Source organism: Sarcophilus harrisii, chromosome 1 (assembly GCF_902635505.1).
Source record: "Sarcophilus harrisii chromosome 1, mSarHar1.11, whole genome shotgun sequence".
NCBI lineage: Eukaryota > Metazoa > Chordata > Mammalia > Dasyuromorphia > Dasyuridae > Sarcophilus > Sarcophilus harrisii.
Window position 1 is genome coordinate 504,780,124 of NC_045426.1, and position 15,854 is coordinate 504,795,977.

General features: G+C 33.3%; 1 protein-coding gene across 1 annotated transcript in view; it reads left to right on the plus strand.

Moving 5' to 3' along the window:
- The window catches only part of RAB31 (RAB31, member RAS oncogene family), a 179,234-nt gene that overhangs the window by 119,925 nt on the left and 43,455 nt on the right, over positions 1 to 15,854 (plus strand). The window contains exons 4-5 of the mRNA XM_031946643.1: positions 3,116 to 3,187; positions 4,548 to 4,654. Of these exons, the coding sequence (XP_031802503.1) occupies positions 3,116 to 3,187; positions 4,548 to 4,654 (179 nt within the window). The remainder of the gene's footprint in view (positions 1 to 3,115; positions 3,188 to 4,547; positions 4,655 to 15,854) is intronic.

Sequence of the window (15,854 nt, forward strand, 5' to 3'; positions counted from 1 at the left end):
GTATATGTGTGCATGTGTATATATTTTATATGCATAGAATAGGAAGTTTCTTTCCTTGAGGAAGTCAGACAATCTAACAGAAATTATTCAATTCAATCACTAACTCTTTGTAATGGGTCTCCTATCTAACTTAGAAAAATTACTTAATTTTTCTATTTCTTATTCTGTAAAACAAGGGATATAATTTTTGACCTATCTTGATCCTATGAGCAGTAGAAGGAAGTAAATTTTAAATATTTCCTGTTTTATAGAGCTTTTTGTACCATTGCCTCAAGAGCATGTACTCTTGAATCAGCAGCTTAGTTGATTCCTTTGATTAAACTTTCTTCTGCTGACTGGTGGCACTGTTCTTTGACCCTGGACTAACTTTGGGCTGTTTGCTTTTCATCTAATTCCTCTTTCTGACTTTGACATCATCCCCAATCTTCCCCTACCACATGCACCCTTTAGAGCTCTTGTTGAAATAGCTGTTCTGAATTGGGCTGGGAAAAAAAAGTCAAAACGGAGGCTTCATTTAGGGGATTATAACTTATAAACAATATTTTTATCTATATAGGTGACTGAAACTATACTAAGGGGAACTTCAAAATTTGTTGGCAGGAAGTGTATCATTGTTGTTATCATTGTTGTCTTTGTAATTCTAGTGTTTGCCACATAGTAGGTATTTAATAAATGCTTGCTAACTGATTGATTCTCATGGAGCATAGTGACCTCCTATTGAAATGTAGGAATTTTTTTATATGGAGAAAAATTTAAGATCCTAGCCATGTGCATTCTTCTTCAGCCATTCAGTTCTTATGGTCAGTTTGAATGATAAAAAATGGTATCCATTTCCAGAGAAAGAAATGATAAGAGTCTGAATGCATATCAAAGTATGCTTTTTAGAAACTTTATTTTCCTTTTTGTCTGTTTTCTTTCATAATATGGCTGATATGGAAATATGTTTTGCATGACTATACATGTATAATTTGTATCTAATTGCATGCCATCTAAGGAAGTGGAGAGAAGAAAAGGAGAGAATTGGTGACTCAAAATTTTGAAAAACAGGGGCATCTAGGTAGTGCAGTGGATAGAGCACTAGCCTTGAAGTCAGAAAGACCTGAATTCAAATCTGGACTCAGACACTTAACATTTTCTAGCTGTGAGACCCTAGGCAAGTCATTTAACCCCAGGCAAGTCACTTAACCCCAATTGCCTCAGCAAAAAAAAAAAAAAAGAAAAAAATTGAAAAACAAAAGTTGAACTTGAAAAAAATATAAAAATATTCACATTAAAAAAAGAAAGATATTCATATATTGTTTCCTAAAGGAAAGAGATTTAAACCAGTGTTCTAACAATCACTCTAATAAACATTGTCGGAGTTTAATACCATCTTTTACTTCTTACAGCTATAAAAAAACGGCACAGAACTGCTGCTATTTTAAATAATCTATATCTACATCTATATGCTTTTTGCTTTTATTTTACAATTATTTCTGTACTGGTGTTTCTAGGTGGAGCACTAGATAAAGAGCTGGACCTGGAGGCAGGAAGATCTGAATGAAAATTCCACCTCAGAAATATATTAGCTATGTGACACTAGACAAGTCACTTAAATTCTGTTTTTTTCCTCAGCTGTAAAATAGGTATAATAGCACCTATCTCTTAGGGTTGTTGTGAGGTAAAAATGAACTAAACTTTGTAAAGTGTTTTGTAAACCTTAAATCACTATATAAATGCTAGTTGTCACTATTGTTGTCATCATCAAAATCAAAAAGAACCACCTCCTTCTTTTCCAGGTTGATCACTGCTATCTTTAAATAGCCATCATAAGATAATGTAACTAATAATTTTGCAAATAAAATACCTTTTCTGGATTTTTTAAATGAGGCTAAGCAACCTCAACAACCTTCATAGAAATTTTGTTTCATTGAGAGCTGCAAAATTGGGTCTTATATTGTGTTTAATGATTTAATTTGATGACTTTACAACTTTTTGCTTTCCAAGCTGGGTTCAACAATTCTTCCTGAACTGAGACTTTGTATATAATTCTATCAAATAAAAAAATGACTGTCTATATATACAGACTCTACCTGTATTCTTTTAATATTTAAGTGAAATCCTTCTTGCTTCATAGACATTTGTATTTTAAATTGTAGGGGAGGAAAATAGATTAAGAGGTCTTCATTGGTATAAGTAGAATGAATTTCCTCAATTGGAGAGAGATTTAGTAATTCAAAGAAAATAAGTGGAAGGCTACAGTCATTTAATCAATAGACAGATATGTTGAATATTCATTAGGTTCACGGCTTATTAATAAGTCCTCAGGATGATGTCCTTATAATAAAAATTTCTGAGCTGCCTAATTTCCCTTCTCTACCTTATCCTGTTCTCTTCTCTCTTCTTTTTCTCTTTCCTTTTTTCTTTTCCTTTCCTTCCCTTCTTCCTCCCTTTCCTTCCTTTCTTCTTTCTTTCCTTTCTAATAAGAATCTTATCACCAGTGATATTCTTTTTATTAAGTTTTTCGAATGGAGTACTTTCTATTGTGTGCTTTTTTAGGGTTCTTAAAATAATCCAATGTTGTGTGAAGTTAGATTGGCATAGGAATATTTTTAAGTTGTTTAATCTTCAGCAATCATTTGCTAAGTGTTGATGATGATACTTGTCATTCTTCTGCCATCCTGTGCTATATCTTTTCCCTTACTATTATAGAATTCTCTTTGTCAGTGGCATAGGAAAGAAAATCAAATGAATGAAGAGTAATGCAAAAAAGAAAATCTCTTAGAAAGACAACATTTAAAATGAAATTGAAGTTTGGTCAAAGAAAAGGTCACAGAGTTTTGTAGGTATATGCAGAACACTGGGAAATGTTCAGTGAAGAGGATTTTTAAGTTATTTAATATAACTTTTGGGGAAATACCAGTGGAAACCACTATCTTAGACAGATTTGAGACTAGAATCTTGCATTTGTTCTGAAATTACGTTGCGCATTTATTTTGTTCTAATTGCATTTATTTTTCCTTAAACAGTTCCATTCCACTATCTTAGACAGATTTGAGACTAGAATCTTGCATTTGTTCTGAAATTACATTGTGCATTTATTTTGTTCTAATTGCATTTATTTTTCCTTAAACAGTTCCATTCATTGGCACCCATGTACTATCGGGGATCTGCAGCAGCTGTTATAGTATATGATATCACTAAACAGGTAAGATGGGCCAAACTGAGAAATAATATCATATTTCTCCTGACTTAGCATAGAAGGCAACAGCTCATTCCTTTGCTTGGGTCTCTCAAAATATACTGCAGTGGAGTTTTTTAGTATGCAGCCTTGCATCCAGGAAATAATGATCCTCAGGAGCTAAAGTGGGCTTTTCCATATTGCTTTTATTTCCCAAGGGTTTCAGTGCATGTAGATGCACAGCTATTCTGAAATAAATGAGCTAACCATACTTCTTAGAGAGCAGCTGCTTATTAACTCTAAGAAAATATTTTACTCTGTTTATTTGTAGGTAGAACTTTGAAAGTTGTCTTGAGCAAAATTTTTACTTTTGAGGACAGAAAAGAATTTGCAGAGTTTTGTACATGGTTATAAGATTCCTGTTTTCTGACAATGTTCCTGTGGCCTTACTACAGGAAATTTATGACCTTAAAATTCAGAAAGAAAGAAAAGAGAGAGAGAGAGAGAGAGAGAGAGTGTGTGTGTGTGTGTGTGTGTGTGTGTGTGTGTGTGTGTAAATTTGACAAAATGAGGTTATAGGATGTGCATTAATGGATCTCTGCAGAAGTCTGCTGACATTTTATTTATCTCCTACAAATTGAATTATTTACTTTTAGTTTTGAAAGGCTGACTCAGAGCACTAAGCATTAGTTTAATGACCCATCACTGCTACCATTTGTGAATTTGTACCACTTTTTGCTTCTGTATTCTGTATTCTTTGGCTCAAGGACTGGAGGGAGGGTGTGAATGAAGGGCAAAATGGAAAAGAAAACTTCAGAGCATAAAAACTTTTCTTCCTATTGAATCGAATACGAAAGGAGCCCTTCATCCCTGGCAGAATAACATCAACCCTATTATTTGTTATGGAGAAAAATGTTAGTGGAAAAGTTTTTCACTTTTACCAGAGGGTTAATTTTATTCCATGAATGAGTTTTATATTTTTAAAGTATTATTGAAAGCTATTGTTTTTTATTATTACACCTATTTTTCAATTGCCTTCACCCCTCACCTAATGTAGAACCCTGTCTCATAACAACAAAAGCAACAGAATCCCAGTAACCCAAAACTGACCAATACAATAATTGTATTTGACAACATTTTGCACCACAATCCCTTTTGCAAAGAAAAGTGCATTGAAATGTTTCAGATTGTGTGAAAGAATTATATTTTCAATGATAGTTTTATATTTACATAATACAGAGAGTAACATTAGTTATACTATTCAAAAGAACCAAATGAAAACTCCTTTTTCATCAAAGCATAATGCACTTGTAATGGCAAGAAAGTGTTGAATGTTTAAAAGATTCTAAGAAACTTTATGAATAATTTCCTTGTGTTTTTGATTTAGGATTCTTTTAATACCTTGAAGAAATGGGTGAAAGAATTAAAAGAACATGGTCCAGAAAACATTGTAATGGCCATCGCTGGAAACAAATGTGATCTCTCAGATATTAGGTAATATACACATATACACGTTTAATTTTGTAGGTGCAATTACAGATTATTCCATTAATACTTATGTATAAATTGAAAAGATTATACCAGTGGTGGAAAAGATTATACCAGTGGTGCTACTTATTAATCTAATCAGTTATTTAACTGGTGCTTGATCTTTCCATTTTGGATCCTCTAATTCAATCTCTTTATTTTAAATATTAAGGCATACAAGTTCTATAAACATCAAGTTGTTGTTTGTTCTTCATTGTTGAAGAGGGCCAGGACATCAGGGAAAAGATGCTTTGACATGCAAGTGAGTTGGATTTAAGTGAGGGAGACTGTGCAAGGTCACCTACCTTGTTTCCCCCTCTACAGCCACTTGGGTTCTGTGGCTAGATATAGATCAGGACAGCTGGAAATGGCTCTGAAAGCAGTAGGAGACTTTTGAGCTAAGGTCTTCAATAGGTCTCAGTTTGACTGAGATCACATCCATTTAACTATTAAAGCTAGGTAGCAATTGAGGCAAAGAATTTTCTCTTTTATCTAGTCACACACATATACACACATGTGTACATATAAACATACACACATATTTACGTACAAATCTGGGAGGGGAAGTACCCTCAGAGTTTCTGGCCAAAACAGAAACAATTGCTATTTACATTCACTTTGAGCCCAAATAGTGATCAAGTGGACTTGGTCTGGGACCTATTGTTGACCAATCAATGAGAGTCAAAGTGATTTTGGTTCAAGATTTTGTGTCTAAGTCCATATGACTACTTTATAAGAGGATCTAAGTTTTCAGACTCTTAGACCAGAAGTCTTTCTTCTGTTAATCTTCCTTGAATAAACAACTATAAATTTGAGAATGAGCTGATCAATAGACAAATCAAATCTGCTAAGTAATGGTCCACATTAACTGTCATATAATAATAATTCAGTTATTTGGCAGATTTAGAGCAAATTCAGATTTCCAAACATACTTGGCAGTAAGACCTTAATCAACCTTAGCTATCTAATATATAGTTCCGTACCTGAAAGTAAGAGACAGAATCTTTGAAGATTGAAGAATATTTCCATGAGTATTCTGTTCATTCTGTTTCTGCCTTTCCTCTCATCAAGGTGCCCCACAACTTCCTCACAAACAGCTTCAGACATCTGTAATGTGGGTTTTTAGGTCTCCAAATGAAATGAACACCAGCAGCCTGAGTATGTAGGTATCAGATGAAAGTACTCTAGATGAATTGGAAGGGGCCAGGAAGGATATATAGAAAAAGGTCACACTATGAATACCACAGCTTCAAGCTAAGAGACATCTGACTGGGTTGCTAGTTTCATTGAATAGAGGCAAGGCAGTGAACCTCATTAAGCAAAGCTGTTGAGGTTGAGCAGTCTGAAACAACAGACTGTCCATGAAATTGCTTCTTTACCCATTGAACTAATAAAGTGTTAATCCCATGTATATTTGTTATACTCTGCCCTTCAGGAATCCTGGGACTAAAGATATACACATAAACCTAGAAACAAATATGTTTTGTGTCTTTGTGTATTTCATAAATATCAATGAACAATAACAAAAAAATCATAATGAGACCATTTCTAAATAATATCCCACAAACAATAAATGTATTTAAGTATGTCTTATAATATTCTTCCTTTTTATTATGACATTCCTAGAAATAAGTCATGTAGAGGTATCACATAGTTTCTTTTTTTTTTTTTTTTTTTGTATTTTTTTAGTTTTTTATTTTCAAAATAAATGCATAGTTTGCAACATTTACCTTTGCAAAACCTTTTCTCCTTCCCTTCCCCTACTCTCTCTCTTAAATAGCAAGTAATCCAATATATGTTAAATGTGTGCAATTCTTCTATACATATTTCCACAATTATCATGCTGCACAAGAAAAATCAGCTCAAAAAGAAAAAAATGAGAAAGAAAATAAAAGGTGAACAAACAACAACAAAAAAAGTGAAAATACTATGTTGTGATCCACACTCAGTCCCCACAGACCTCTCTCTAGGTGTAGATGGACCTCTCCATCACAAGATCATTAGAACTGGCCCAAATCACCTCTCTGTTAAAAAGAGCCACGTCCCTCAGATTTGTTCAACGTATAATCTTCTTATTGCTGTATCATATATTTTCTTATCAAAGTCTGTTAATTTCCAAATCTGATAGCCTTATATATCTTGATATAGTTGTAGCATGGAACACCATTGATCATTCTCTCCTTTTAGAAACTCTCACTTCCTTATCTTTTCATGATACTGCTTTCTTCCGGTCCTTCTTCTACTTGAGTGGAAGCTTTCTTTCAGTCTCTTGTGTGTGACTATTATCTTTCTTCTGTTTTATGTGCATGGTTACTGTCCTGGGTATTGTTCTCTTTAGCCTCTGCTTTTTCGGGGCTCTCATTGGTTCCCATCAATTCAATTATAATATTTATGCTGCTGATTCCCAGTTCAATATATTCAGCTCCAATCTTTTTCTTGAATTCCACTCCCCATCACCAGTTGCTTATGGGATATATGCAAATGGATGTCACACAGGATCTCAAATTCACTGTGCCCAAAACAATTCATTTCCCTTCCTCCAAATCCTTCCTCTTTTCTTCTTTTCTCTATTTCTATTGAGATCATAATTATTCTAGATTTAAAACTTCAGAGAAACCTCAAAACTTCTTTTCTCTAATTACTCACATTCTCATATGCATCAGAAGCAACCAGGTGGTATTGTGGATAGAGTGCTAGGATCCTGGGGTCAATCTAAAAACTAGGAAATAGGTCCCACTTCAAATCTTCAGACACTATCTATGTGACTCTGGGCAAATTATTTAACTGCTGTTTGTTTCTCTTTCCTCAACTGCCAAATGAGGATAATAACAGTACCTAAATCTCAAGATTGTAAAGATTAAATGAGATAATATTTGTAATGTTGTCTCTCTGTCTTTCTCTGTCTCTGTCTCTCTGTCTGTCTGTCTGTCTCTCTCTGGTTCTTTGTTTTTGTTTCTGTTTTTGTCTTTCCCATCACATAGCTCCCATCCTTGGTCAGATCCTCATCATCTCTTATTTCCATAGTAACCACTAATTGGTCTCTCTGTCTCTATCTTCCCCCTCTTTAATTCATCCTCCACATAGTTTTCAGTCGTCTTCCCAAAGCACAGTTTTGACCAGTTTATTCCGCTAAATCCTACTGTTTCCTTCTTGCATCTAGGATAACATGAAAATGCCTCTGTTTGGCTTTTAAAAGCCTTTATAGTCTGTTTCCAATCTAATTTTCCAGGCTTATTACACATTAGTCTCCTTCACAAACTTATATTCCAGCCAAGTTGGGCTGTGGTTTATTCCACATAAGATGATAGTTTATCTTTTCTCTATATATTTGCTCAGGCTGTCTGAAATATGCTCCTTTCTTTTCTCCACATATTAGAATACCTTGCTTCTTTCAAACTCTGCTCAAGTGCCATTTCCTCTAGGAAGACTATCTGGATTTATTCCAGTTACTAGTGATTTCTCATAAAAAATTATTTTGTATATTTTCCATATACATTATTCCCACTCTTCCTGCCTTCCACAGAATATAAATTTCTTGAGGTTATGGGCTATTTAATATTTTTTTTCTTTGTAATATTTCTTTTTTCTTTTCTTCTTTCTTTAATATTTTCTTTCTAGAATGGAAATATTCTATTTCTTTTCTTGAAGAATTTCTTCAAGAAATTTCTTGAATTTCTTTCAATATTTCTTCAAATATTGAAATATTTATTTCTTTTCTATATTCTTTCTTTAATATCTTTTTTCTTTTCTTTAATATTTTTTTCTTTGTATCCCCAGCAAATAGCAGAGTGCCTGGCCCAAAGGAGGCATTTAGTGAAAATTCAATAAAGAGATAAGGTTTATCAGTGGTTAACAGCTCTGTGAATCTCTCTATGACCTTCATCAACTCTTTCTGCCTTTCAAAGACTCAGAGTATTTGATAGTAGAACAAATGTTACTTCAGGGTATCAGGGTCATCATCAAACCTCAGGCTTGATTTTATTTTTCCTATTTTCTTCAAAGTCCAAGAACCAGGAAGGGCTTTGCAGCTTTGTTACATCCCTGAGGTTAGGTGATTAAATCCATCTAGTGTCATACATCTGGAAGCAAAACAATCAAACAAGGAATGTAAATTATGAGAGGTATGATGAAAGGCATAAATAGATCTTTAATAAAAAAATAAGGTGTGTATTTATCTATATATATGTATGTGTATATACATATATTTATATACATACATATATACATGTATGCAGAGTAGAAAAAGTGGCAAAGGTTATTTTTTTGTTAAATTTGAATAGTAACAACGCTAATGCCTCATTTTAAAGGATAAATACAACATCTGTGTAGCAGATGTTCTTTTATATATGGAAAAATTCAGATTCATATAAAATAATTAGAAGTCTTTTTGTCTTATAAAATGGTTAGATATGCATTATAATATAGTAGAAAGAACATGAGATGGGGAGACAAATACCTCAAATTCTAGTTTCTGCTCTGCTTTTTGCTATCCATTCTGGACTTCAGTTTCTTAGAAATGAGAGGATTGAACAAAAGAATCTCTTACGGTCCCTTCCAACATTAAATCTAGGATTTGTAATAGCTTTTTTAAAAAATAGCTCTTTCTTAGTATATTTAAAATCTTTAAATTTATACAAAACTATGTAATCTTGGTTTTCTTTTTTTTTTTTTTGCATGTGTACTTGACATGTCCCTCAGAATTGTATGTATGAAATATATATATAAAATCCTTAACTCTGAAACATACTAGGCTCTTAAATTCTCAGGCAGTACCTTAAGGGCTACTTGTAATTTCATTGTTATAGGAGTTTTCTTCCCTGACTGAGATTATAGACCCTTTGTAAATTAGTAGATGGAATCTAAGAGCTGCTGAGGTGGAAAAATTCATTACTTTGAGGTGAGCTTGGTGATAAACTCTTTAAACTTAACCTTGGGGAAAAAGAAAAAACCACAGTTTATAAGTAGGCTAGGCAGTTCGTAAATTGATGAACTAGAATTATCTTTACATCTCTATGATCTATTGTAATTATTAGTTCCTTGAACTATGATGTCTATAATATCATTGTTGATATATACATACACATAATGATATATATATATATATATATATATATATATATAATGATAATATTTACATAGTTTTTAAGGTTTGCTAAATATTTTACAAATATTATCTCATTTGAGCTTACAACAAACCTGGGGTTTAGATAATATTACTATTCTCATTTTACAGATTAGGAAACAGTAGTGGAAAAGGTTAAATTACTTCCCCAGGCTCACATGAGCACCAAATTTTTGAACTTGTCTCCATAACACCATGTCCAGCATTCTGTCTACCATGCCATTTACTATCCATATATTTAATTGTCTTTCATAATTGACTTTCATTCAATTGTCAGAAGTAACCCAGGGAATACAGTTATTTCCTCATTAAATTTGTGAAATTTTGAACCCTTTTAACTTTCCCTAAATAATTGATCTGTCTGCTGAGTGGTTTGAATTCAACTACTGTTTCTGAAGTTTAGTTAAATGTCCATTTTCCCTTTCTAGATGTAAGCTCCATGAAAGCTCTTTTCCATGTCTTTTTATTATCTTTATAGATTTTCTAGTCCTTATTTCTGTGCATAGTATGTGCTTAATAAATTAAATTAGTTCATTAATATAAATATTATTGCATATGTACTGAATTTGACTTTATAGAGGAAATAAGGATGAATTAGACATGGTCCTATCCTCATGCAGCTTCCAGTATTATAGGGGAGATAAGACTTGGACACAGATAGCTATATCAGAAGGTGGGTTGTGATAAGTATCATAAGAGAGGCACAAACCAAAGTGCTTTGACAGTACAAAGAAGGGAGAGATTTTTGTTAGAGAGATTAACAAAGCTTCATAGAAGAGATGGTGTTTGATGGGGACCTTGAAGTATGTGTAGGATTTCTACAAGCAGAGATAAAGGCTGGGGAAGACATCCAGAGACATGGAAAGACAGAGTTGGGGAAAGCATAAAGGAAGATTTGTTTGTTTGTTTTTCCAGAAGATTGGTCCTAAGCTATCAAAATATCATTTTTCAAAATAGAATAAGGCTCTAATTAATTTTTCAGTTGTTATTCCCAGAATCCTAAATAGGATAGGGTTTATAATTAAGCTTCATGCTCATAATTTTGTCTTTACATATAGGGTTAGTATATTCCAGAATTATTTCTTTCCTTTTTTTATCACTGTATATGAAAATGTGTTTTATTTTGATATATGATTTTTTTTTTTTCCTGATATGGTCATGGACAGAGTTCTTGGGAATTTGTCATTACACAGAACTCAGTTATGACCCTCCTAAAATGTAATGTGACTTTAGTACATCCCTTGATATGGCAGCCTTCAGTCTTGTCACTCAGAGATTCATGAAAATCTGTTACATGTCACCTTTGTGACACAGAGAGATCTCTATCTGCATAGTGTTCATTCAGCAGAAAAGGAATTAACATCAACATCCTTCTTTGCAGGAAGGGCGGGTGACTTACAGACTTACCTGACTATGGAATAATGCTTTTTAAAACTGAATTTTTCTTTCACTTATGACATAGTGCTGTTCAATTTAATCAATCCAACAAGAATGTATTAATTATGTGTGCCAATATTGTTCTAGGCACTAAAGGATACAATGACAAAAAACTCGCAACAAAACAAACCAGTTCTTTCTCTCTAGAAGCTTAAATTCTGCTTGGCTCTTAAAAAGATATAAATGAATTTCTAGATATGAGTATTTGAGACTAGTGAAAGCACTACCTTGTATTTAATTGACGTTATTATTGTTGTAGTCATTATTTCTGCCACAATACTAATTGAGATGATCCCTTTGGTTGGACAAGATAAATTCTTCCTGCTCTATATGACATATTTATTTAGTTAAATCAAACATTTCAAGTGAAGTAAAACTCCAACCTGTAATTCAATATTAGAATTGGGCTTAGATCATCTCTTAAGAGTGAGATATAATGTATATACTGTCAAATATGTGTGCACTGGCTTATCCCTGAAACAATGAAACTTAGAACAGTCTTCCTCTGGAGAGGGGTTTATAAGGGCTTAGATGGAATAGAGGGGTTGAGGATGCCTTTATCCAGTCTCATAGTCTGGCTGCCTTACTAAATAAATATTTAATAAAGAAGCAAATAATGAATTTGCATCGCCTCTATTCCCTTGGTTATTTTGGCTTTCAGGAATGTTGGAAGCCAATTCCCCTAAATACCACGATAGACAGTACACAGTGCTTCAGGTTTTGCTAATCCATATATGATTAAACCAAAATTAAATAAACACTGAAGAAATTGGCCTCTCACACACGCTTAACACCATCTGACAAATTGCTCTGTTTCTTTGGGATTTCAAAAGCCTCATGTCAAATCGTAGCGTGTTAGTTTTTTAATAATAACTAGAGATACCATGTAATAGCTTATATAGCCCTGGGTCTTAGCCAGATCTTTCATTCAGAGCACTTCCATGTTTACTATAATTCAAAACCAGATGGCCCATCTACAATTCTATGGGTAGTTTCTTTTATTTTCTTTGGGATCATCTAAAATCTTTAAAGTTGACATGCTTCAGATACTGTGAAGTTTCCTGTTTACTGGAATTTGGGGGCAGGGATTATCTAAATTTTTATGGAAATCAGCCTGCCATTGCAGTGATGGGCCTTAAGTTAAAGAAATGAATAGCAGTAGAGATGGCCCTTTAAAAGAGCTAATATGATTCTTTATGAGCAGAGGGCTGAGTTAATTGCTAGAGGGTAGGCAGCTCAGAGACATTTTGTTACTCAAATAATCAAGACTGGGTTTAGGGAGAATACCAAAGATACTGGTGTGAATGAGCATGATATGGGTGGGGGCTATTCAAGAGACTAGTCTATCTAAGGGTTTGTGTTATGAAGTATCAAATAATACAAGTTAAAATGTGACTTCTCAGGTAAAAAAGGTAGGATTGGGACAAATAGGTTGAAAGAACTTGAACTTCCGAAGGTTAGGAAGCCATTTAAAATTTTTGAGCAGGAAGGTCAGAAATGGAAGTGGTAAATAGAAGAAATCGGATTGAAGATATATTAGAGGCAATAACTTTAGATTAAACATAGATTTAAATATAAAATAAAATTTAAATAAACTTTAGATTAAAATTTAGCAATTAACAAATATTTGTTGTGATTTAGCTTGTACTACCATGATCTGACAAGTCAGAAGGAGTGACTTGAGACACTATAACAACTTTACCTTCATCTAACAATTTATATTCACTACATTCCTATGAAATGGGTATGAAAAGAAGCAGCTAGTTAGTACAATGGATAAAAAGTGCTAGAGTTCCAATCAAGCCTCAGACATTTCCTAGTAATGTGACCTTCCGCAAGTCATTTGATATCTGTCTGCCTCAATTTCCTCAATTGTAAAATGGGGATAATAATAGCACCCACTTTTCAGTGTTATTTTGAGGATCTAATAGTAATAGCTATTATTTATATAACTTCTACCATGGGCCAGTTATTATGCTAAGTGCTTTACAAATATCTCAGATACTTGTAAATCACATTATAAATCTTAAAGCATTGTATAAAGGAGAGTTAAAATAAAATAAAAATCTCTCTCGATGTCAAAATTTTCCTGTTCAATTTGGGCATGGGAACTAGAGAAGGGAGGAGGAAAGTTGTCAAGTTTTGGGAATTTGCAGTCCAAACATTATTTCTAATCCAATAGTTTCTTGGTGCCTCTATGATGAAATAAATATAAGCTCCTGTTTGGTATTGAAAGCCCTTCACAATCTAGCTTCTGCTCACCTTTTTAGGCTATTTAGGTGCAACACTCCTTAGTGCAATTTCTATTTTAGTTATCCTGTTAAGTTGGCTTTTCTTGAGGCATAGTATGCCATTTTTCCTCCTATGCCTAGAATGCACTTGTTCTTCCTCTCTACTATCCTTTAGAATCCCTTGTTCTCTTCTGAGCTCAATTCAAGTTCTTCCTAAATGAAGCTTACTCTGATCCCTTAGCTGCTAGAATTCACCAGAACTTATTGTATATTTACTTATTATTTTTAACTTTGATTAAAACTTTTCTATTTGTATTTACTTATTATATTTTGTGTTTTATATATAAAAGTACTGTTTCTTAAAGTCATTTGATTTCTTTTTTCTTTTTTGTATTCTCAACACAGAACATAGTTCCTGGAATATTATAGATGCCTAATAAATTCTTGTTGCTTAATTTTTGCAACAGATGAAGACTGTAATTAAAATTACATCAGGTAGCTCATTAAATCTATAATTTCTAGATAGACTTTGGAAAATGGAATGGCATCTATTCAGTAGTTAATTATTCTGCAATGATTGTGAGCGTAGTATATTCAAACCAATCTCAAAAGTGATTCTTAGGAATATTAATACTTTTTGATGTCCTTCAAACTTTCAGCATTGGAAATGTAAGATGGTAAAAACCCAAGATGAATTCAGATCAAATATTTTAAAACCCTTAAACATAAAAAAATCGCTAAGACCATCAAAGGCAATAAAATTATTACTGAAATATCAAATGATTAAAATATCTGAATCAAATATTGAATTTTCCTAAGGAACTATCTTATGAGCACCACAGTCTCCCTTCATGGAGTGAACTCTAGATCCATTCATGGATCGTACTCTTAAAAAAGTAATTAATTATTTAAAACAATTACAAAAATAAAGAACAAAATGGGAAAAGGAAAAAAAATTGTCACATGCACAGCAGAATATAAAAGAGCATCCAAAATATGAAATAATAAATTTCCATTTCAATAACAATGCAATACAATAATACAATAATAAATAATACACCATGTATTCAGACCTGTTCATAGTCTTTGCTTCATTGTAGGTTTTCTTTTATTCTCTGCTGTGTACTTTTTACTTCACTCTTTCCCTCCTCTTCCCCACCAAGCAATTTACAGTTGAATGCAGATATATATATATATATATATACACACAAATATATATGTGCATGCATATATGTATACATATGCCTATATACACATATACAAAGACATCTATAATCACTCATATATATATGCACATATACATGCATGTACTTGAAGAGGATTTAAGAGGACTGAATCTCTTCCTCAGCCAGGCCCCACAGATGGCAGATCATTAGGTCACAGGTTTTCAGTTTTGGAAGAGACTTGAGAGATCATCTGGTCCAAATTTCTTACTGTAAAGATGAGGAAAATGAAGAAGTTCATAGAGATTGTGATTTGTACAGTCACACAGTGGCAAGGTGGCAAGGCAGTATTTGAATTCAGGTAAAGCCAACACTACATTCAGTCCTATGGCAGCCAAAATATGGCTTTCAAAAGTGTCGGTTAATATGTTGTTACTAAGGTCAGCTTTAGAAAAGAGGAATTTTTGCCAGAAGAACAAGTATTCATTTTTCCTTTTTATCTGCATGCTGCCCAGAAACTCCTAAGTTTCCCTGGAGTTTCTGTGACAAATTCCAGATATCCCAGGGATCATTTTCAAGCAATGCATTTTTCCTGATGTTTGGACTCTTAGTTCAGAGTCTAGCCCTCAGAGATTGGGCTGAAATAGGGGGAGGAGCTCTAAAAAAGGTCTATAAGGGATGAGCCCCAAATAGCCAGGGAGAAAAGGTACAACTGTCAATTCCTGAGATCTGGACCTGAGTAATTCTTCCTAAGCCTCTGTCCCTCCCACATTCCTAGCCGTTACCTTCACTTTCCCTAATAAAAAGAATTAAAAAAAAACAAATCCTTTTATTGATGCCTTTTGTCTTTATATCACAACCATCTACCCTTCCCCCTCCAAGAGCAAATCCTTGCTTATAATAAAGAAAAATTAAGCAAAAAAAATCTGGTACAAAAACCTAATTGGACAACGCATAAAATTTTTTGCCCTAGTAATCCTTCACTTCTCTGTGGGATAAGGCATATTTTGCTATCTTTTCTTTACAGGATCTTTTTTGGTTACCTTAATTTTCTGCCTAGAGATAGGGTATGAATCCCATTTTCAAAAGCAATGTTCAAAGACTTTGTTCCTTAAGAACTTTTCTTTATGTCAACTCCTTGGGGGAAGGTATTGTTTTGCTCTTTGTATTCCCAAGCCTAGTGTAATGCTTTATTCCTTGTAGATAATAACTAT